Source organism: Thalassophryne amazonica, chromosome 16, assembly GCF_902500255.1.
Source record: "Thalassophryne amazonica chromosome 16, fThaAma1.1, whole genome shotgun sequence".
In the NCBI taxonomy this organism is placed as follows: domain Eukaryota; kingdom Metazoa; phylum Chordata; class Actinopteri; order Batrachoidiformes; family Batrachoididae; genus Thalassophryne; species Thalassophryne amazonica.
The window spans coordinates 20,015,864-20,038,250 of NC_047118.1; the positions used below are offsets into that span (position 1 = coordinate 20,015,864).

The following is a 22,387-nucleotide window of genomic DNA, read 5'->3' on the forward strand; positions in this document are numbered from 1 at the left end:
TACCCTGATCGCTCAGTTTAGACAGACAGCCAGCTCTAAGAAGAGTCCTGGTGGATCTGAACTTCTTCCAATTACAGATGATGGAGGCCACTGTGCTCATTGGGACCCTCAAAGCAGTGGAAATGTTGCTGCACCTTTTACCAGATTTGTGCCTCAAGACAATCCTGTCTCAGAGGTCTACAGACAATTCCTTTGACTTCATGCTTGGTTTGTGCTCTGACATGCATTGTCAACTGTGGGACCTTATATGTAGACAGGTGTGTGTCTTTCCAAATCATGTCCAATCAACTGAATTTACTCCAGGTGGACTCCAATTAAACTGCAGAAACATCTCAAGGATCATCAGTGGAAACAAGATGCACCTGAGCTCAGTTTTGAGCTTCATGGCAAAGGCTGTGAATACTTATGTACCTGTGATTTCTTAGGTATTTTTTTTTAATGAAGTGCAAATCTAAAAAAAAAAAAAAAAACAAAAAAAAAAAAACTTTTTTGACATTGCTGTTAAGGCGTATTGTATGCAGAATTTTGAGAAAAATGAATTATTTTGTAATAAGGCTGTAACATAATAAAATGTGGATAAAGTGAAGCGGTGCAAACACTTTCCGGATGCAGTGTACTAACATTAACAATAACCTGACTGTATACACACACATACCTAAAATTATGACTGACTGTACATGCAATAACACAGGCTCTAGAACTGCAAAATAAATAAAAATAAAAATACAAACATACTTACATAAATGTGGCAATCGACACCTCAAATTCTCTGTAGGTTCGACTGCTCTCAACTTGTACAATGAAATGAATTTGGAATTATTTTTGGGACACTGACTCAACAGGAAGTGTATTATTTTAGGATGAGTGATGTGGGAAAGTCATTTGATTTGAATCTGATTTTCATCAACAATTTAACTATAGAGTATTGGTACTACAAATTCAGCAATACAGATGTAGGCCTCCTGAGGTGATGTAAATAGTTCTAAAGTTACCAGACTTCCCCTATTTTCATGATTAATTCTGACTATCATCCCAAGAGATAAATGGTTTTACTTTAACATTCATTGCTGTAGAGTGCTACAGTCAGCTGTATGAGAAAGACTGTTCATAACCAGCTGATGCTGTCTGGACATGGGCAGAGCTTCCAGAAATATGTACCTTTGTTGTCTGCATACTTGGCAAACACTGGACAGACTTCATTTGTTGTATTTGTAAGTCTTTATAAGTCTGTTAGAGGTGTTGTTGTTTTTTTTTAAATTTCTTCAAGTTTTTACAAAATTAATGAGAAAAAATCCAAAAACACATTGCAATTCTCTTGGAGAACGCCTCCATTGTGTGCCTGTATATTTCACAAAGATTGGCACACAGACCTCCCCCGGCTCCAGTCAATACTGCTGTCATCATGGCCTGGCGTAACAGTGGATAAGACAGATGAAGCAACAAAGGGAAATGCAGGAAGGAAAAGCAGTCATGATGAAAATAGAAAGAAAGAGCTAGTTAAAACAGAAAATGAGGTACTGCAGATGGAGATGTTGGGGAGGGGGCAGAGCTGGATGAAGGAAAGGCTTCGGGCACCACTGTGCACCCCAAATGTCTTAGCCGTCTTGTGCATTTAACGACAGCTTTAACTCCCGTTGTCCAAAGTAGTCTTTCCCTTTACAGTTTTGATGCTAAGGGCAACATTGCTGTTGGCACTGAGTTCATGAAGGCAGCCTGAGAGTTCCTTTGCCCAGCAGGAACTGCAGGACACGGTCCACCAGCAGAGCAGCGACAAAGTCCACCACAAGAACCTGAGCGATGATTAACTTGAACTGTAAAGAAAAGAAAAGAAAAAAAAAAAAACAGGTGGCAGGATGAGTCACTTTGAACATTACTGTTACAAAGACATTGTGGGGGGGAGAATGATAAGAAAAACTCCAAATGACTTATTCCATAGGCTCACCTCAGCTGGAATATCTACAAGTGAAAACTGTTCATTGAATTCCGGCGAGGAACCAGTGAGAAGTCCCACAATTGCTAAACCTGAAAGAGCGATACTCCACAGCAGTGGACGATTCTCGCTGAGAGACTCCATGAATGGATGACCCTATAATTAAAAAAGTCTAGTATACCATAAAAACAGACACACATCATAAACTGATATCATGTCAGAATGAGTACCTTGTAGTTAATGGCAAAGGTGGCCATCTGCATGGCCATGGACATTATATACACAGTGCTGTTAATTAGACTGGGTTCAAACTCTTTATACAGATCCACAAACTGCTCCTGTCTGGAAGAGATGAAGGACATGAGGAATGTGATGCATATGGAAAGCAACAATGCTGTTAATCGGTTTCTCTCGCTACAGTTTACCTGGGAGGACTTCTGCTCTGCGCCTCTCTGTAAAGGTACACCAGGCTGCAAAAGTGAACAGTGAACTGCAGCAGCACAGTCAGAATTGTATAAAGATTGAAGATGTTTGGTAAAGGCCGCTCTCGAGACAAAGTTTTAGTGGCTGTGAACACATGAGAGAAAAACAAAATTATTTATTGTTAACTTCCAGCTTCTTCATCCTCTTCACCTACAAAATAAGGAATTATTTATTCTCCTTTACAGTTGTTGTTGTTGCTGTTGTTGTTGTTCATTCGGCTGCTACCGTTTTTTTTGTTTTTTTTTTTTTGTTCGGGGTCACCACAGCGGATACAGACAGATCCGCATTGGTAATTGGCACAAGTTTTACGCCGGATGCCCTTCCTGACGCAACTCCAGTTTTACGTGGAGAAACACACACAGCCGCTGGTGTTCCAAAGAGGTCTCCCATCCAAGTACTAACAGATCTTGCTCTGCTTAGTCGTATATACATATACACACATATACACACACACGTATGCAGAACTGCAGGTAATCCAAAGTTTATGTTGACCAGCTGATCAGTTTTCATTATGTAATATAAGTGATGTTATCATGATGTCACTAATGCGCCACAAACTTTTGTACTCCAAAGACACATTTTCTGGATATCTGCAAACAATAAGGCTTGATTAACAATATCTGTCTTATTGTGATGACTCTTAAATTGTGAAAGACTATGACACTCTTACATCACAGTATTGTGTCACCCTCCAGTGCCTTTCATTTAGGACAATGATGTCTAAAGTATTCCAGAAAGGGCCAAGAGGGTGCAGGTTTCTTGCAGGCACTGACTCCAGCAGGGTCACTTCATTGATAAACTCATCCATCTGCTCCAAGTGATGTTAAGTTTGATCATGGACAAACTGAGGAGAGCATTGCCGTTTGATATGCTTATGTATTTTGGGTCAAGTATGAACGCTGTAAAAACACGCCCCCATACCATCACAGATGGTGGCTTTTGAACTTTGCACCGGTAACAATCTGGATGGTCTTTTTCGTCTCTTGTCCGGAGGACACAACGCCCATGATTTACAAAAACAATTTGAAATGTGGACGCATCAGACCACAGCACACTTTTCCACTTTGCGCCTGACAATTTCAAATGAGCTCGGGCCCAGAGAAAGCGGCGGCATTTCTGGATGTTGTTGATGTATGGCTTTCACTTTGCATGGTAGAGTTTTAACTTGCACTTGTAGATGTAGCGACAAACTGCGTTAACTGACAATGGTTTTCTGTAGTGTTCCTGAGCCCACGCGGTAAGATCCTTTACACAATGATGGCAGTTCTTAATGCAGTGCCGCCTGAGGGATCGAAGGTCATGGGCATTCAATGTTGGTTTATGGCCTTGCCGCTTACATATAGAAAGTTCTCCAGATTCTCTGAATCTTCTGATAATATTATGGACTGTAGATGCTGGAATCCCTAAATTCCTTGCAATTGAATGTTGAGAAACATTGTTCTTAAACTGTTGAACTATTTTTTCATGCAGTTGTTCAAAAAGTGGTGATCCTCACCCCATCTTTGCTTGTGAATGCTGAGCTTTTGGGGATGCTCCTTTTATACACAATCATGACACTCACCTGTTTCCAAACAGGTGTTCTTCAGCATTCATCAACTTTTCCAGTCTTTGTTGCCCCGTCCTAACTTTTTTGAACCGTGTTGCAGGCATCCATTTCAAAATGAGCAAATATTTGCACAAAAGCAATCAAGTTTATAAGTCTGAACATTAAATATCTTGTCTTTGTGGTGTATTCTGTTGAATATAGGTTGAAGAGCATTTGCAAATCATTGTATTCTGTTTTTATTTACATTTTACACAACGTCCCAACTTCATTGGAATTGGGGTTGTAAATTAACATTTAAAAAAATTATGTAATTAACCGGAAAAAAAAACAAAAAAAAAAAAAACTGTTGAGGTCTAAGGTTCTAAAAACATTCTGGACTCACACGTCATTCCAGTTAATTATAGAAACTTTGCACAATTTAGTACCACCCTTGAAAAGTGTCAGTTACCTATTTTATAAACACTAACCAATCTAGAGCCTGTGGATCCCCACGGGCAACACGCTTATAATATTTTAATACTTTAATGAATCCTCTTTTAGATGATCAAAGATTATTCTGTTCACAGAATGTATGACACACACACACACACACACCACACACACACACACACACACACACACACACACACACAAAAAGAAAAATAGTCTCAAATAAAACATTCCACACTTAAACTTAACTGTGGAAGATAAACATTAAGTGAGCAATTAATAGTTTTTAATTTCTCTTTTTAGTTTGTCAGTTTGGAAAATCCCAGACACATGACACATGTGATTCGCCTACATTCTGAGGACCTCAAACATAAAAATAACTGGTGTTATCCTTGAACATGTATTTTAGAGCGAACACTTGTTTGATTTATTATTAATTCCTGAATTTACAATTATGTTGATCACTCAATCAATCAGAATGAAGTGCTTTTTTCAGCATCTTTTATAAATGTTTTATCACTGCTATCACTAAAATGTCTCTACTACCAGTGCCCACCCCAAAGTGTCCTCTTTTGTGAAAACTGACATATGGTCACAGTGTTTTAATAAATGCACTTGTCTGAACTGCGAGCCTCTTTTTTTCTATCTACTCTTTATGATTGTGGTCTCATGCGAGTGCAACAAATAAATAACTTTTGAGGGAACGACTGTGCTGTGGGAAAACAGATCGACTACAGACACTGATGTTACACGGGCATATTAGAGTGTGTGTGTGTGTGTGTGTGTGTGTGTGTGTGTGTGTGTGTGCGTGCAGAACCTGCAGTTTATTTTACAAATATCTGACCTTTGACCGAGAGATGAACAGGAAGCAGCCAGCCAACAGTAGGCCTTGCAGGGTGGCCTGGAAATCGCTGAACTTGACCCCCTCGAGGTAGAGCACAGACTGGCTGTAGGCCAGCACCAATGCGTTCAAAGCCAGAATCTTGAACATTTGGAGTGTTGTCACCAGAGTGCACCGGCCTTGTTTTATTACGTGGCAGACTGTGGGCAAAGACACAGCGACAAAGGTCAGGAGTGACGAAAGGCTTTATGTTAGGATTCGTAGTAACTTTACAAACATATGCGACTCACTGCACTGTATGGAGGAGAGTTTGGAGGTGAAGGGGGCAGCAATCGAGGCATCGCCCAGCTTCACTACTTGAACCTGATCTTCTTCAAGCTCCCTTAAGACCTGACTGATCCTCTCCTGTTACATCAGAAACAGTGCATAACATTTTTAATCAACTTCACCAGCAGTCGCGGACCAGCTCATATTCAGCATTATTTGTTATAACAAATGTAAATACAATATTATCTTCTGCAGAGTAGAGAGGACAAAATGTTAATTCTTTAGTCATAACCGAGCCCACCTTTTGTGCTGCAAGCTGCTCTTCTCTCTGAGCCATCATCCTCTGCCTCGCTGCTCTGGAACTCAGTTTACCTCCTGAACTGAGAGGAGGGATAGGTCTGGATTCTGGCATGGATAAATCCTTCTCTCGTCCCCTTTTCTTTTTTTCAGGCATGCGCTCAGGAGCATTAGCTAACAGAGCAACACCTGAAAGAAAAATGGAATATATTACAGATTTGATGTTATAAAGGAGACACAGGATCGTGGTCTTCCAGGTTACTAAAACATACCTATGTGGGCATGTTTGAGAGCTCCAACATCATTTGTACCATCACCACACATCAATGTCACATAACCCAGACCTTTAAGACTCGTGATCACGAACTCCTGAAAAACAACACAGAACCAGTTTTTAAATCTAACTTTTCCACTTTTTTTTGATACATTTTCTGAATAAAAAGCAAAATTACACTTATGCCAAAGATAACTATTGGTTTAATGACACTTTCTCTAACAAGAGAGATGAAAAACAAACCAAAGTCAAAACAGTGTCAGTGGTGTATGATATTGTATGCTTAAATTTAAATGACTTTAAAATACGGTTTGTCAAAAACAGCATTAATGCTGTATGATTAAATTCGACTGACTTAAAAAATGCAGCTTATTTAAAAAAGAAAAGAAAAAAACAGGAAACAACATCAATGAAGAACAACTGGACCTGCAAGTTGTCTATCTTCGGGGGCCATAGGGTTCACTCACTCACTCATCTTCTACCGCTTACTCCAATTAAGAGTCACGGAATGGGGGGGGGGGGGGGGGGCTGGGGGAGCTGGAGCTTATCTCAGCAGTCATAGGGTGTGAGGTGGGGTACACCCAGGACAGGACACCAGTCTGTCGCAGGGCCACATATAGACAAACAAACGCATTCACACCCGCACACACGCCTACGGACAATTTAAAGTTCCAATCCACTTAACCTGCGTGTCTTGAATGTGGGAGGAAGCCAGAGCACACGGAGGGAACCCACGCAAACACGGGAGAACATGCAAACTCCACACAGAAAGGCCACAGGGGACAATCCCATGACCTTCTTGTTGTGAGGCAACACTGCTAACCACTCATCCACCGCATTTGTTTACTTGGACATTGTTACATGGTATAAAACCATGATGTTACTGTCTTAAAACTTGTATCCCTAGTGGCAGAGGCTACAGGTACGAGACATTTCCACACACGCACAGCAGTAGTAATGATTATGTTACACTCCAACACTGAGGAGCTATGACAGATACCAGTAGTATTTACAGTGAATTGCAGTCCAACCGATAATACCCCAGTAGCAGCATGTGGCGATTATCCTTGTTCATATCTGCGTAGCTATACTGCATTTGTTTTTACTTACTATAGCTACAACATCTGATCTCACAAGATTTCCACTATGACACCTGCAATTTCCAGCAAAATTCAAAATGGCAACAAGTTCCACAACAAGATCAACAATATATTGGTGCAGATTTTTTTTACAAAACTGTCCAAGTATCCACTTTAGGCCACCACCACACCCATAGACATACAGTGAAGTTGAACCAAATACCTTGTGAGTTACGATAATCTTGGGGTATTTTTTGATCCTACGTTGTCCTTTGACCTCCACATTAGAGACATTACGAGGACTGTCTTCTTCCATCTGCGAAACATAGCGAGGATTCGTCCCATCCTGTCTATGGCTGATGCTGAGACTTTGCATGCATTTACTCTTCCAGATTTGATTATTGTAATGCTTTATTTTCTGGCCTGCCGCAGTCCAGCATTAGGGTTCTACAGTTAGTGCAGAATGCTGCTGCCAGACATTTGACACAAAGTAGAAAGTTTGACCACATTAAACCCATTCTGGCGTCCCTTCATTGGCTTCCGGTTTCTGCCAGATCGGATTTTAAAGTCCTGTTGCTGGTCAATGAAATTTATTCATGGACTGGCTCTTTCCTACCTGGCGGACTTGGTCAAGCCCTATGTACCGGCGCGGCCCTTGAGTTCGCAGGGCGCAGGGCTTCTGTGTGTTCCAAGGGTGAATAAAAGTCTGTGGGGTATAGAGCCTTCTCCTATCGTGGCCCTACTCCCTACGATCTGCCTGCAGCTATAAGGCAGTCCAACATGGTGGAGACTTTTAAATCAAGACTGAAGACCCACTTTTTTAGACTGTCTTATCATTAATTTATTCTGTTTTTATGTTGGCCTTGTAATGTCTTTTTATTCTACTGTGTTTTACCTTTTTATCGTGCTCTTTTTGATTTTAATTTACTGTCGTTAAAAATTGTGTGTTATTTGAAGCCCCTTGGGGCGACTGTCATGAGATGGTGCTATATTAATTAATACATTGAAATTAAATTGAAATTGATGATAAAAAATGAAATGGTTTCAGTTAAAAGCATCTTGTCTTTTTGCCACATTGTGTTACAGAGCTCTGAGGGCACTTTGTTGACTTTTTGCCTCTTCTGTGAAGAACTGCAAGGCACTGACTGTTGCAGCAATTACTGACATTGTGTTAACTCCAGTATTGTTTATACATGTTTGATAAAGTTTAATTTCTTCAGGTGCTTACTACCATTGTAGCTGTGCTAAAAAAAATACTTCATATTGCAATTCTGCCAAAGACTTCACAGTTATCACGAAAATAAGAAGGAAAAGAATTACTACTGTACACATATGACACCAAGTAAAATGCCCAGAAATGTCACACACATCTATGAAAGCTGCTTCTCAGTGTTTGAAGTTTGTCATTCAGCAGGTGGAGCAGCTGGTTTTGGACATACCTTTTGTTTTGGACTGACACGGGCAAACACTCGTATGTGTGGCAGCAAAGTGTGGAGTAGTCGGGGGTCACTGCTCAGTTTGGCCAGCCCCTCGCCTGTTACGCACAGGTCAAACTCACTGAGAAATGTGCTAAGTGAGGGAGGGGGCAGTGGCACATGCACAGTGCCATCAATGGACTCCCACTCCCACCCACCTGGAAAACAAAAACACATGTTATTGATGCACGTCATGACAACGCAAATACATCTACGTATAAACAGACAGGAATACAGTCCATCTGCATCTACCCTTCAGGCACCGTCGGTATTATCTATCATTCTTGTTTAATATTCCGGCTTGTCTTACCTCGGCCGGTGTTTAGCTGCAGTATAAGTGTGTGTTCTTTCTGGATGAAGTGGAGTTCTCTTGCTACATGACATGCTGTTAATGGGTTGTCACCTGTGATCATCACCACCTAACAATGGAGAGAAAAATTTAAATAATTATAATTCTAATCAATTACATTTTTTCCACAAATCTGATTGGTTAATCGTGTGAGATTTCAGATTTAATATCGGGGTAACTGTGGCAAAATATTAGACCGTTTCACATTTGGATGTACTACTCCACACCCTGACAGGCCGCGCATGCTGCTACGCAGATGTCAATAATGGCGCTGTCGACTGAGAAAGTCGCGTACTAATGACAATGCCGAAATGGGTGAATTTAAGATACCATACACAAGTACTGATGTGGATTCTGATACAGAATTACCGTTTCACATTTAATGAATTTGATGGATTTTCACATTTGATGGATTACTCCGCGCCCTGACCGCTGTTGGAGCGACGCTGCCTCGGCTCGATGGTAAGCCTCGCTGACCGAATTACCTACAGAAAAATAAAGCGTGAAAACGTCGGAATTGGATTATAATGGGAATAACCCCGTTGTGTTTGATCATTTGCGGACATTCATGATGGATTTTAGTCGGAAATATCAGTTTTACCTGCTCCACTAATGCGTCGCAGGTAAAATTCCTTGTTAAAGCTCAATTTGGGACCGCATAACCAGCATGAACGTTCACAAATCATCAGACACAACGGGGTTATTCCCTAATTATACGAAAAAATGTTGCCACAATCCTGGAAACAATTTTGATAGAATTAAGGTGGAATGGTGCATTCTAGGTATTTTAACACATTAATCCTTGTGGAAAATTCTGTTAAAATCATTTGGTAAATAAAAGACAGAATTCTCAAGGAACTGACAAAACATCTTTGTGTGTGTGTGTGTGTGTGTGTGTATGTGTTTGGGGTATAGGCAAAATTATTGAAAGTGTTTTTTTTTTTTATCTGAACATGTTAAAACACAGTTTAGTATTAAGTGGCTACAGAAAGTCCACTCCTTTTTTAACTGAAGACATTATTTAAAATAACTACAAATAATGCTGTTTTGAACATCTGTTTCTGAACAAGCGCAAACATTTCCAAAAAACCAACATGTCAAAATTAACCCACACCCAAAATTTACTACAGAATATGTCAATTTGTTCAGTGTCAATTTATGGGGGAAAAAATATTAAAAAAATAATAAATATCATGAATTTATTGAAGAATGAAGGAATCCAAACTCTTGTATATAAAGTGCCTTGTCTGTCCCTCTGTGTGTGTCCACAGCCCATTAATGGGTATTGAGGTAAAGCTTAGGCGAGACCGTTTATGACCTGGGTAGGACCAATGAAACCCGAACACAAAGCTATAACACACGCAAATACCGTCACACACATCTATGTGTTTGGAAGAAATGAGCTTTGTTGCATCATGAATGTGATTATAAACATGATGATGATGTCTGAAAGACAATAATGACAGCACCCATGGCCAGTATTTAGAGTCTTTTTCAAACACTTAATTCTCTCACTAATATAATATGGTCACTGCATTTTATTAAATCTTTTGCATTATGCATCCAAATTAACAGGTATTTCCACTGGTATTATTATAATGACATCAGTAACTACATTTCAACCTGGACTGTACACATGCAGTACGGGTGTCCTCACGTTTCCACCATTCTGTTAGAAAATACGCTTTGATAAAAACACATTCTATCAAACTGCAACACCACTATTTGCAAAAAACATAAACCTCATTTCTAATCTTACTCACAGTGTGAGATCTGTGTATAAAAGACAAAAATACGACTTTGATGTATGTTTGTGTTCCAATAATTCAGTTTGTTCCATTACAATCCTACATGGTGGATATGTCATTAATTTCATGAATATGTTGATTCTGATGGGTCTGATCTTCCTGTAAAGCAAATGGAGGGTTTGGAGCTCAGAGGGGTAACAGCACAGATGGAGTGTCAACTGCGTACTAGATCCACAAAATGCTGAGTAGTTAGTGGGCTGTGTGTGTGTCTGCATGTGATCATGTTTCTTGGTGGCTTGTTTACATGATGCGATGCTTCCTGGATCTCTCTGATTACGGCCTTGCTGTCACTTTTGAGGGGGCAGGACACAACCATGAACCCAACAAAATTCAGGTCACGCTCCAGAGCATCACGACTCATTTCCCGAACCTGTGTGACACAGAAAGATCCAGCTCAGAATCATCAGAACAGACTATTAAGGCAGACCAGCGAGTAGCTGATGGCTATGAGTTGTAGGTTTAAACCTGCTGATGACTGAGGTGTCCCATCTCTTTGTAACCCAAGGCCAGCACTCGCGCACCTTCCCGTGACATTTCTCTGTGAACTTTGTCATAGCTTGCTGGACACACTGCAAACTGCAATCACCAGCAGGTTAGAAGAGCAGCCGAAACACATCTGAAGAAGTCAGTTGATAGATGAGAATGTTTGGAAGAAGATGCACTTATGTACCATTCTCCTTAGTGTCTCTGGAGCTCCTTTAACAGTGGAGATGTAGTAAAGTTCAGTGGAGCCCAGTTTCTCGTAAGAAGCCAGGACCGACATCCTCTTTAGAGCGCTGGAAAAATGGAAACGCTGATGGATCTTAAGTCCCTGGGTTTTGATGCCACGTGGAAATACTTTTTCATCTGGTTAAAGATGTAAGCGGAGGAGAGACATACAGTGACCTATCAATAGCATAAATGCTAACAACAACAAAAGATTGAAAAATAACAGTTACCTTTCCATTTATATTTATAATGCAAACTAAAGAGGTGCTCATTCCCCAACTTTCTCCCATCTCCCACTGTCCAGCATTGTACTTTTAGTGAGCATTATTTCTCCATACCTTTAGTTAGGGCCCAGTCAGCTGCAGTCAGCATGGCCTTCTCCAGTGGATCTCCCACCAGCTGCCCATCATCCAAAGTGACTAATGAGTGACAGGTGGCCACCACTCGATGGGTCTCCACTGGGATCTCAGACACTGGCATCACCTCCTTTCCCTCTCTGACATAAAAACAAACACCATCATAAGTCTGTAGGCACTATAAGCAGTGAGGCTGTTACATATGTGAGCTGTGCTGAAGTCCAACTTACACAACCTGGAAACAAATGATATTTTCTTCAAAAAGATCACAAAACATACTATTTACACACACAAAAAAGAACTCTACAAGATGCTGCAGGGTTTAAACTGCAACTGCACTTTCATACTGCGTCCTGATTAAGTACTGTTCTCACAGTGTCGGACACATTCCTACTAATTTCTAACAACATGCATGACCATGCACATACTACATCCAATTTGATTTTACAACATTGTTGTTATGAAAAGTCACATTGCATTACATGTGGAGCCACATTCTTATTGTGCATATCCTGACCTGCACTTTTTTATTTGTTCTGCAAGTTTCTTATGGCCACATGTAGGTTCGACAATACACTAGTCAGAAAACAGCTCTTCTGCCAAATGTGCCCTTATCTATTAAATCACACGTTCAAATATGCTCCATGTGTGCATACATTTGGGCGCATACTTTGAAGCAAACTTTTATTTGTACAAGGAGATGGGGAGATTTTTTTCATTTCATTTATTTTTACCTGCAGTTCAGCACCATGGAGAGCAACCATCACATTTTACAAAGCAGTTCACAGACTGCTGCTGGGAGGGCCTGCGCACGCCACAGTTTTACTATGACAATGTAATCCCTTTTAGGTTTAATTACATCATTAAATCAATGCAGTTGTTACCTCATGCTTATTAAGGTCTTGCTGCTTCCCGATTCAACCACGTCCTCACCATTCATTTTTTAAACATATCCAAAGCTCGATCATATAGTCCACATTCATAAAGACCGCACAAATACTTATCGATTTCTACTGTGTTAGTACTAGTGTTCTAAGTTTCTACTGCATCCACCCAAATTTTGCAGATGTCACAAAAAATGTGGCTGAGTGTGATGGGTGTTTAAGAGAAACCGCTGGACAGGAGTACCTGAGGCCTGCTACTCCTCGTACTACCAGACTGTCACTGGTTAGGGTTCCAGTTTTGTCAAAACAGCAAATCTCCACTTTCCCTGCAAAAGGTATCCTAAAGGGCTCTGTACAGAATACATCTTAAGAGGAGAAAAGATGACAAATGAATTTTATCACTCTTTGAAAACATTTATTCTTCACAGGTGTGAAGACAAACACACATACACACTTACAAAGTTTGGCTAAGGCGATCAGAGAAGTGTTAACGGCCAGAGAGAGCTCTATAGGGAGTTCTGGGGGAACCACTGATGTGAGGATAAGTGTGCACTCCAAAAACAGTTTGTATCGGTTCCTGCTCACATCCCTGGTCCCTGAAGGAGTAAAATAATCAAGTACATCACTCTTGGATAAGAATTATGCCCTCATATGACTTTAACTATAATTTTCATACACATTTAACATAAGAAATACTGTCAGTTGACTCCTCACCTTCTACCCACACATAGACAGCTGCAGCGATGGCAAACACAAGGAGGAAGAGGATGAAGATGAAAGTCTCCAGGTTGTTTGCAGTTACTCTCTTCACACCAAATAGAATCGTCCGCAATAATTTACCCTGGGCACAAGCAGCATTTGGAAGCATAATCAGCACATTTGCACAACTTACTCCTCCATGGACAGGCAATAAATGGGGAACAAAATGTTGAATTATCTACAAGCTCCCTTACCTGAGATGTGTAGAATCCTGTTCTCAGCACATAGGCCACACAGCCATTGTCTACAGCTACGCATAGATGAGATGACAAATGAGCTTACAAAAAATAAAGGTAATACAGGCTCGGGGTGTAACAATTCATTGCAGTATATTTCAAAACACTAATGCGACAATACTGATATGCATGATGCTGAAATATGGGTCAATACATGAAAAAAATAATTACTGGCATTTTTGCAAAGAAATAAATAGAAAACAATTCAACATTGCAATATGCAATCAGTTTCTATACTACTGACAAACAAATTTAAAGAACTAGGATGCCACACTGACAACTGCCATACTATGTGTTGAACTGCCTGTAAGTTGGTTGTATCCTTACAACTCTACATGTCATTGTTCAAATTTATTATTCAAACTATACTGGTGTGTTCTGAGCAGAAAGACAAAAAGAGGAATGAGCACTGACATTTGAGTCCAGCACTGGCCTTTAGAGGGGGGCTATGCTGGACTACTTTGGTCCCCCAGAATGATGTGGAGTCGAGAGTCTGTCTGGAGGTCCAGAATTTGCTGTGGATCCAGGTCTTCAACTGGTTCCTTCACACCACACAATAACAGTTACTATAAAGCTCGACAATAAGCCCGAACCATCCACAATAACTTAGCATTATGCTCCAAATTTTATAATCTAAAGATATGTACAGTGTCATTAGTACACCGGCATGGTGTGGGAGCACTGGCATAGGTATTTTTTCAGTCTTGTCTCCTTTTGTATGTGCATTTTTGTGTGTGAGAGTGAGATAATCAAAATATCTGCAGGGGCTTTGATACAATTTGGACCAAATGTTTGAGTACAGCCAAAGACATGGCGATTTAAGTTTGAGAAAAATCTATTAAAAGTTAACGTCACAGACCAAGGTCAAATGTTTTGCCCAATGTTTATATATAGAACATACTGAGAACATAAATTTTAAGGAATTGGTTAAAGATATGCCAATGGTTATGATTAAACACAAATTTAATACAAAGTGATGTTACCTTTCTAATGGCCACATGACGTTTTGACCTTGGGTGGCTTTGAAAAGTCAAACTCACGGGCGTAAATGTTTAACGCCTTTTTATGCATGTATGTACCACTGTTGAGAAACACCAAATTTCATTGTACATCTGTACAATAACACATACATAACACTTTGGATCCAATTTGGATTAAACATGGTAGAAGTGTCATATGTTATGCAAGAATAAAGCCATTTCTTTTGGACAGAACTGATCAAATATCAAGACCATACAGAACCATATATTATGGCATCAGTGAATCCGAAAGAATTTATGTGCATGAAGCTTTATCAAACACATTTGTTTCACTCTGAGTGTCCTTTCTTGTGGTTATATACGTTCCCTCTAACCTTCATTTGGGGCACAGACTCTCCAGTCAACATGGCCTCATCAACAATGCAGCGTCCCCTGAGTAGCAGCACATCGCAAGGTACCAAGTTGTCCTGGGGTGAACGACCTGCGGAAGAGCATATAACTCACACAGTGAGTCGAATATAGTGATATAAGGAACAACAAACAGGATCAGGTCCTTACCTATAGATACAATGTCACCGGGGACAAGCTCATCACTTGAAATTGGTCTCCACTTTCTGTTACGATATACCTAACAGGGCACAGATGCAATACATAAGTAAGCTGCCTATTCAGAAATGCCACTGCCACTAAGGTTCTTTCAAACAATTCAAGTGTTTGTTTGTAAATTTGACATATAACATACTTAATACAGCTTACCTGAATCATGTAGGGTTTGTTTCCCATGCGACGGATCTCAGACATATTTCTCATTTGTTGCTGGACCAGGGAGGCCTCAAACGCCACCAACATAAACAGTGTAAAAACACTGTAGTACCAATACTCGTCCAGACACCAGAGTCCCACACAAAACACCTGACAGGTGGCAGAGATTTGTTAACATTTTGAGGCCCTGTTACCAGGGCAAAGTGGCAGAATTCAAAAATCCAAAATGTCAGAAAAGTCTATAATTGACTTTGTCTAGTCAGTGCACCCCAGTTTAATACGTTTCACATTGGCCAAGCCAGGTTGAGAAGGTACGAGTAAGTGAAGCTAGGAGCAAGCAATCCCAAATAAAGTGCTTTCATGTCTTTAGTCAACAAACCAGGAGGTGTTTCCCAGATTTAAGGATGCTAAAATGGAGATGCCGCATGCCTTGTACTTTATACTCACTGAATAACACATAGTAATTAAAGTTAACACAGACCTCATAATATGTAAAAAAGGAAACCTGGCCAACGTAATACCAGTGACAAAAGAAAAAAAATTACAGATGATCATAGGCTAAAAATGCACATTTAATGACCAGTGCTCTTAACTGAAATGTCACTAATATATCATTCAAGGTCTCACTTGTCATTTACACCAGTTAACTATTGTGCACTGCCTAAAAGCGGACAGTGGAAGTTAATATATAGTACACAGAATATTTAACATCTACATACGTATGACGACCATATATATTTTGCACAAATCTGTCACACACACATTAATGTATAGAAATATGAGGTAAACACTTTTGCAACTTCGTCAGCCATTTTTAACCATCTCAACACACACAATAGTATATTCCATCAAACCTCTGATAACTACATGAACAGCAGTCTTCATGAACCCAATATATCATCAAAATTTTAACCTACCAACAGTAGGTCACTAATGACAATACATACTTCTGGAACATCCTGGCTTAATGTACTGTGAAGATTTGGTCAACACGATTTTTAAGAAACATTAAAATGCATACCTGGAAAACAAAGAAAGGTGCTGTAGCCCTCTCTCTGAAGAGCTCCAGGAAATCTGGCACCACCATCTCAGCCTTATTGGTGCCGTAGCGCTTCTCTGCAGCTCTAAGTTCAGTCTCCTCCTGGTAGCCACGCCAAGATTGAAAAAAGCTCATTGGGTGACTGATAGGAAATGCAACTGGGAAGAAATATTTCTCCATTTGATCAAAGATGTAACGGATCTTTTGAAACTCAAAAGACAGAATCTCCTCGCCATTCTCATCCTGTGGTTCAATAAAAGAGAGAGCAACAAAAATAATATTAACCAAAAGTCCATTAATTCATTCAAGAAACTTTTTTTTTTTTTAAGATTTCCTCCCAAAGACAAGAGAATGTATAGTTTGGCCATTTTTTATTTAACTTCACAAACCAAAGGCATAGTCCCACAGTCTGTATGAAATACAAACACCATTGGACATAGTGTGAAGCTCAAAAACACTCCCACTAAAGTCATGTGAAAAGAAACAAGAGTGCTCTGAGAGGACAATATCCTCCAGTGGCAAATGCTGCTTTGGTATAAGTACTTGCTACATTTTGTTAATATTTCAAGGTATGTGATAGCTGATTTCAGAATGCCAACACCAACACATGTAACTTGCAGTGTCTAGGTTTGTTAATCAAGGGCCAGCCAAAATGTGTCAATCTCATACAATATTACATGCATATTACTAACCTATAACAAGGACTTGCATACATTTTCATAAAAATCTTTCTAAAATTCTGAAAGGAGGAGTCAATTTCAGAATGCAGGCACCCACTCATGAAACTGACGGAGTCTAGATTTGTTAATCAAAGGCCATCACTCTGGTAATATGGGCCCAACTCAAAGGATTATGATAATATGCGGACAAATGAAAAGTGTGCATTACTATAGGACCTGAGGATCAGGATTGGGGAAACACTGGCTTAATGGAAATAGGATACTATTATGTCAACCAAGGTCAAACTAATCACCCTAGATTAACAAATTAGATGTGGGTGGTTAGAGGAAATTACATCACTGAGATCCATTACAGGATAGGGCAAAGAACCTGAACTCACCTGGTCCCTCTGAAGTTCCACAAGCTCAGCAGAACCATTGTTTGGGGTGGGTACAACCTTTGCAAGTGTAGCCTTATTTGGATCTGGTTCCTGTGTATACAAATAAACATGTGACATCTTTACAGTCAGAGGACAGTCACTGACATTTTTGGAAGAGCTGTGTGTCTCTGTTTTCTTCATAAAACGTCACTAATGAGAATTTCCTTCTCACACAGCTGTCGGACTGACATATGGCCTATTTTTGGCCTTATTTGTTCTTATTATTAATTTTTATTCATTTTTTCAATGAAAAAATCTGAACACTGAACAATACACTGCAACTTCTCTCTGTGCGGGCAGCATGATGGCTCTTCACTCCTTCAGCGCTGGTCACTTTGCTCCCACTGAAATCCATGTCTGGCAGATACTTCTAGAAGCATGTCAGTCAATATGATATGGTTGATTTCCATCCCCTACTCAAACACGCAGCCTTCAGTTCTGCATACATTGTATACTTTCTCTCATATTCTTCAAGGAAGTTGTTGATAAAATGCACCGTCATTTACTCCAGACTTATCTGTCACTGAGAAACTGAACAGATGAAGATGTCAGACCTGAGAGTTGTAACTGCTATGTCTAATGAAAATGTTCTGCCTCCAATGAGATCTGCCATTACTTTGCCACCATTAGAATGTTGCACTGTTTTGATGCCACAGCTGCCAGAACTATAGCCCATTTTTGAGAAGTTCACAAACTGTCAAGTTTATCTTCTGGACAATGAAGGTAAGAACGCCGTTGTGCCATCTTGTGTACAAACTTCTGAATAAAGCAGATGGATACAAGCTCAGAATGTGTTTCAGACTGCCTCTCCCACCACAAGAATGCCATCATAACAGGAAGTTAGGTTTACTGGAATATGGAATAGATTGCATGTATATGTTTATAGGAAACAGCTTCTCTGCAGCGCTATCTTCCGCAGTACGCTCCAAGGAGACATTCCTTTGCTCCACTGATTCCCACTGTGTCCAGACCTCTTACTTCACCTGACCCACAGCTATTGGCAACCTTTTCTCCTCCTCTGCCTCTCACATTTCTTGTGTTACTAATTTACATCTCTCACGATCCTTTGCAGCTGACCCCCATGTGTAGCTAATCTTTGGTTACCCAGTTGCCCAGCTCCAATAATTTCCTTATGTTTGAGCCTAGATTCTACCTCGTGTACTGCATTCTCAGCTAACCACTCCTTTCTCGTTTTAACTTCAAGTTGAGTATTCTTAATCTACTGGGTCTTTGAAGTCTCTGAATGTCGTGAAAGATCAAACTTGTACCACCTTAAACTTCTTCAAAAGAAACTTCAGTGGTAGAGTTAACTCTATGACTACAATGAAGGGCAGTACTGGTCATGTTATGTGGAACTCCCAACCTCTTACTACATGTGTGGGGCCAGCATTTCCTCACTTCTACAAACATGACTAATTGCACTGTGGTACTGTCAGTGGCCACATGATTCTTGACATCTGGCCACATGATTCTTGACATCAGGCCACACTGTAGGCATCAAGGAAGTCATATTTTGTCGATGATATTGATAGACTTTAAAGACTCTTACACACCACTGTCCAAGGCTTTTTATAGATTGATCTCATAGAATCTCAATACTATATGGCATTAAATGACTGTTACATGCTGTGACTTCTTAGTTATGTACTTCATTCTGTCCCAGTCCTTCAGCTCAAAATTTGGATAGTATCTCAGTCACACCCTCAGTGCTGGGTTTTAATCTGTTGCTCATCAAGGACACCCACATACGCATGAGTGGTCACCCTTCAGGACCAAAAGCACTTCCACGAAGTAGTAAATGATGCAGACGCAGCAGATGCATGCAGTAAAAGCCCTACCATGTATTGCTTCTACCTGTGCACCCAAAACAGGTGATCTCAATAATTAGCCTGCCTAAAGAGTTGAACTAATTACAATCAGGTGGTTTATTAGGAAGATGGAACAAATATGCGGTTGGACTTCTGCTTTCTGAAGCCAGAGTTTTACACCTACGCGTGAACTTTCAGCGCATACTTTCAAACCTGATATACCGGTTTAAAATACCTTTAACACACTTAAATATGCATATTTTACTTCTCTTCAACCAACAAACCAACTGTTCGGAATCTGCTAACTGGCTATAAGGGACTATAAACCAATGGGCACCTAGATTTATAGTGGCTAATTAAGAAACTGATATCTTGACATTACTGGAGAAGAAATACATATGAAAGAGCTTTAGGAGTTGGAAAATTACAGTTTACAGACCAACTAATTATTTATAACAAAAACATACAGGTTAGCGAACAAACCTTATTACTAATGGAACACACTGAAAAGCTTGGCAACAGATCAATTTACTGTGATCACTGTCAGCATACTGTCATATTTAATGGTGGAAACCATGAAAACTTCAAATTAAAGGTATAGGACTACTAAGTGTTTTAAGATTTAAGGCATAAAGAATTTTCTTTGGTACCACTATCATTTTTATTTATTAGCTTTTAAATAGGGCCCTGCGACAGACTGGCGTCCTGTCCAGGGTGTACCCCACCTTATGCCCTATGACGGCTGGGACAGGCTCCAGCCCCCCATGACCCTTAAATGGAGTAAGCGGTTGAAGAAGAGTGAGTTCAGTGAGCTTTTAAAAAGGGGATTCATAATATGACATTACCAAAATGATCAAAATTCTCAATTTTAAAACAACAGACAGCCTTGAACTACTTAAGACAGCAAGACCTCCGACTTTTACGTAGTAAACGAGGTCAGAACGGTGCATTTCTACATATATAATATGTCTGCTCATCAACAAATTATTGACACGATCACTTATTTACTTACCTTGGAACAAGTGAGCCAGCAGTGCGCGTGCACGGACCAATAACCGGAGAGCGCTGTGAGGACGTGCGCGATCCCGATAGCCGCGAGCGCCAGCAGGCCCGCCTCAGGATGGTCCGCCGCTCCGTACACTCCTAACCACATGTAGAGCCAGCCCGGGTAGAGGACAGCCAGGAAGGGGAGCACAGTGGCATGCAGCAGCCGCGGCCTTCGTCGGTACAGCGTCACCGAACTCACCAGGTCGTCCTGCGGCTCCACACCGGGACCCGGTCCAAGGAGTCCGTCCACCGTCGCTGCGCTCCTCCTCTCTTTCCTAACGTCGTTCATTGTGCTTCGCTCTGTCTCGCTCTCTCCTGGCCCCGTCATCAACCGTCACCCCGTCGTGACGAAACCGTAAAAAAAAAAAAAAACAACAACAACAATAACTTCTATTATGACTCGCGGAACGTTGCTCAGTCTGGCATTTAGAACCGATTCAGTCAATCCTTCGCTCCGAGCGACGCTTCCGCATACGTCAACACGCAAAGACACGTCATCTCTGGAGACGCCGTAACGGCGCGAGCGCAGCGCCCCTTCCTCTATTTTATTAATTTTTTTAATTTTTATTCATGAACATTTGCCATTATGAGCGTACCGTGGTGTGTTGTTATTTGTAAAATTATGCATTCATATTTTTTTAGGTTGATAACCCTCTTTTCCTCTTTTAGGGTCTTGTCACGTCTCTGTGTGTTAAACAATTAAAAAATGAAGCAATTAAGTCCAATATTTCATGAAACCCTCTGAAATCAGAATCAGAATATCTTTGTCACATGTTTGTCATTATGTATGCATGTATCCATTTATTTGTTTATTTAGTTTTCTATTTTGATTTCATGTTACATTTTTACCTCATTTATAATGTTTATTTCTATCATTACATTTATTTATTTTCATTGCGTCTCATTATTTTTTATTTTCCAGCATGTGTTTTATTTTTATATTGTTATTGTTGATCACCGTGTGATATGCACATTTTGTGATTGAGGAAATAAATACTAATTAATAAATTAAAACAAATAATGCAATAAAAAAATCAAGGAAATGCTAACAATTACAGTCTTCCACAGCAGTATGAAATATGTATAAACAATGTTGATTTACAAATATGCAAAATAACAGCAGTGTTGCCAGGACTCAGAAGAAAAACAAGCAGTAATGTCATCTGAAATTTGAGAAACATTCAAGATCGGCTTTGCTGTCATTGTATTTGCAGGGTAGCAAAACAACAAAATTACTTTAGCACTCCCTGACGTGCAAGACATTAATAAAGTGCAAACTGCAATATACGAAAAACAAAATAGCAGTGCAAACGTTTTAAGAAAAAGCAGTGTAAATACGAGGATAAAGAAATATAAAAGATATGTAAAATTATATGTGCAAAGGTAAATTTACATAGTTGTACAGTTTCACAGTTGATAGGTACAGTTAATGCACAGAAGTTGTGTAAGAGAAACCTACGGAAGCGTATTGCATTCACTGGATAAAAAAAACACTGATCTCGTGATCTTGTAATTGTAAAAAAAATTTTAATCCAGTGAATGCAATAGGCTTCCGTAGAACCCTGATAGTCGTGTGTATGTGTGAGTGTACACGACTGACGGCAGTTTGGTCCCAGTGACTTTGTCCCACCTTGATGACCCTCTGCAGCGCTTTCTGGTCGTTCCTGTTGCAGCTCCCATGCTGTAATGGAGTATGACAGGATGCTCTCCACCAGCAGTTTCCAGGAGCCTCCGTTGAAGTCCAGCTTTCTTTACCTTCCTCAGAAAATGCAGCTGCTGTTGTGCCTTCCAGATGAAGATGGAGGTGTGCTTGGACCAGGATAGGTCATCCGTGATGTGCACACCGAGAAATATGAAGCTGTGGACTCTCTCCACGGCCTCTGTGTTGACGTACAACCCAGGCCTGTTCTCTTGGACAGTCTAAAATCCAC

General features: G+C 40.2%; 1 protein-coding gene across 1 annotated transcript; it reads right to left on the reverse strand.

Annotated features, from left to right (window-relative positions):
* Positions 1 to 1,203: 1,203 nt before the first annotated feature.
* Positions 1,204 to 20,937, reverse strand: atp13a1 (ATPase 13A1). The gene is given in 27 exon segments (XM_034189969.1): positions 1,204 to 1,811; positions 1,943 to 2,086; positions 2,161 to 2,272; positions 2,356 to 2,497; position 4,461; positions 5,233 to 5,429; positions 5,520 to 5,634; positions 5,798 to 5,982; positions 6,066 to 6,162; positions 8,586 to 8,779; positions 8,932 to 9,040; positions 11,023 to 11,148; positions 11,244 to 11,354; positions 11,449 to 11,624; positions 11,825 to 11,982; positions 12,971 to 13,091; positions 13,185 to 13,322; positions 13,441 to 13,567; positions 13,680 to 13,735; positions 14,136 to 14,194; positions 14,196 to 14,263; positions 15,076 to 15,182; positions 15,260 to 15,329; positions 15,458 to 15,613; positions 16,485 to 16,745; positions 17,563 to 17,652; positions 20,422 to 20,937. Coding segments are annotated over 27 exon segments (3,594 nt in total). The 5' UTR covers positions 20,785 to 20,937; the 3' UTR covers positions 1,204 to 1,700.
* Between the last annotated feature and the right edge of the window lie 1,450 nt (positions 20,938 to 22,387).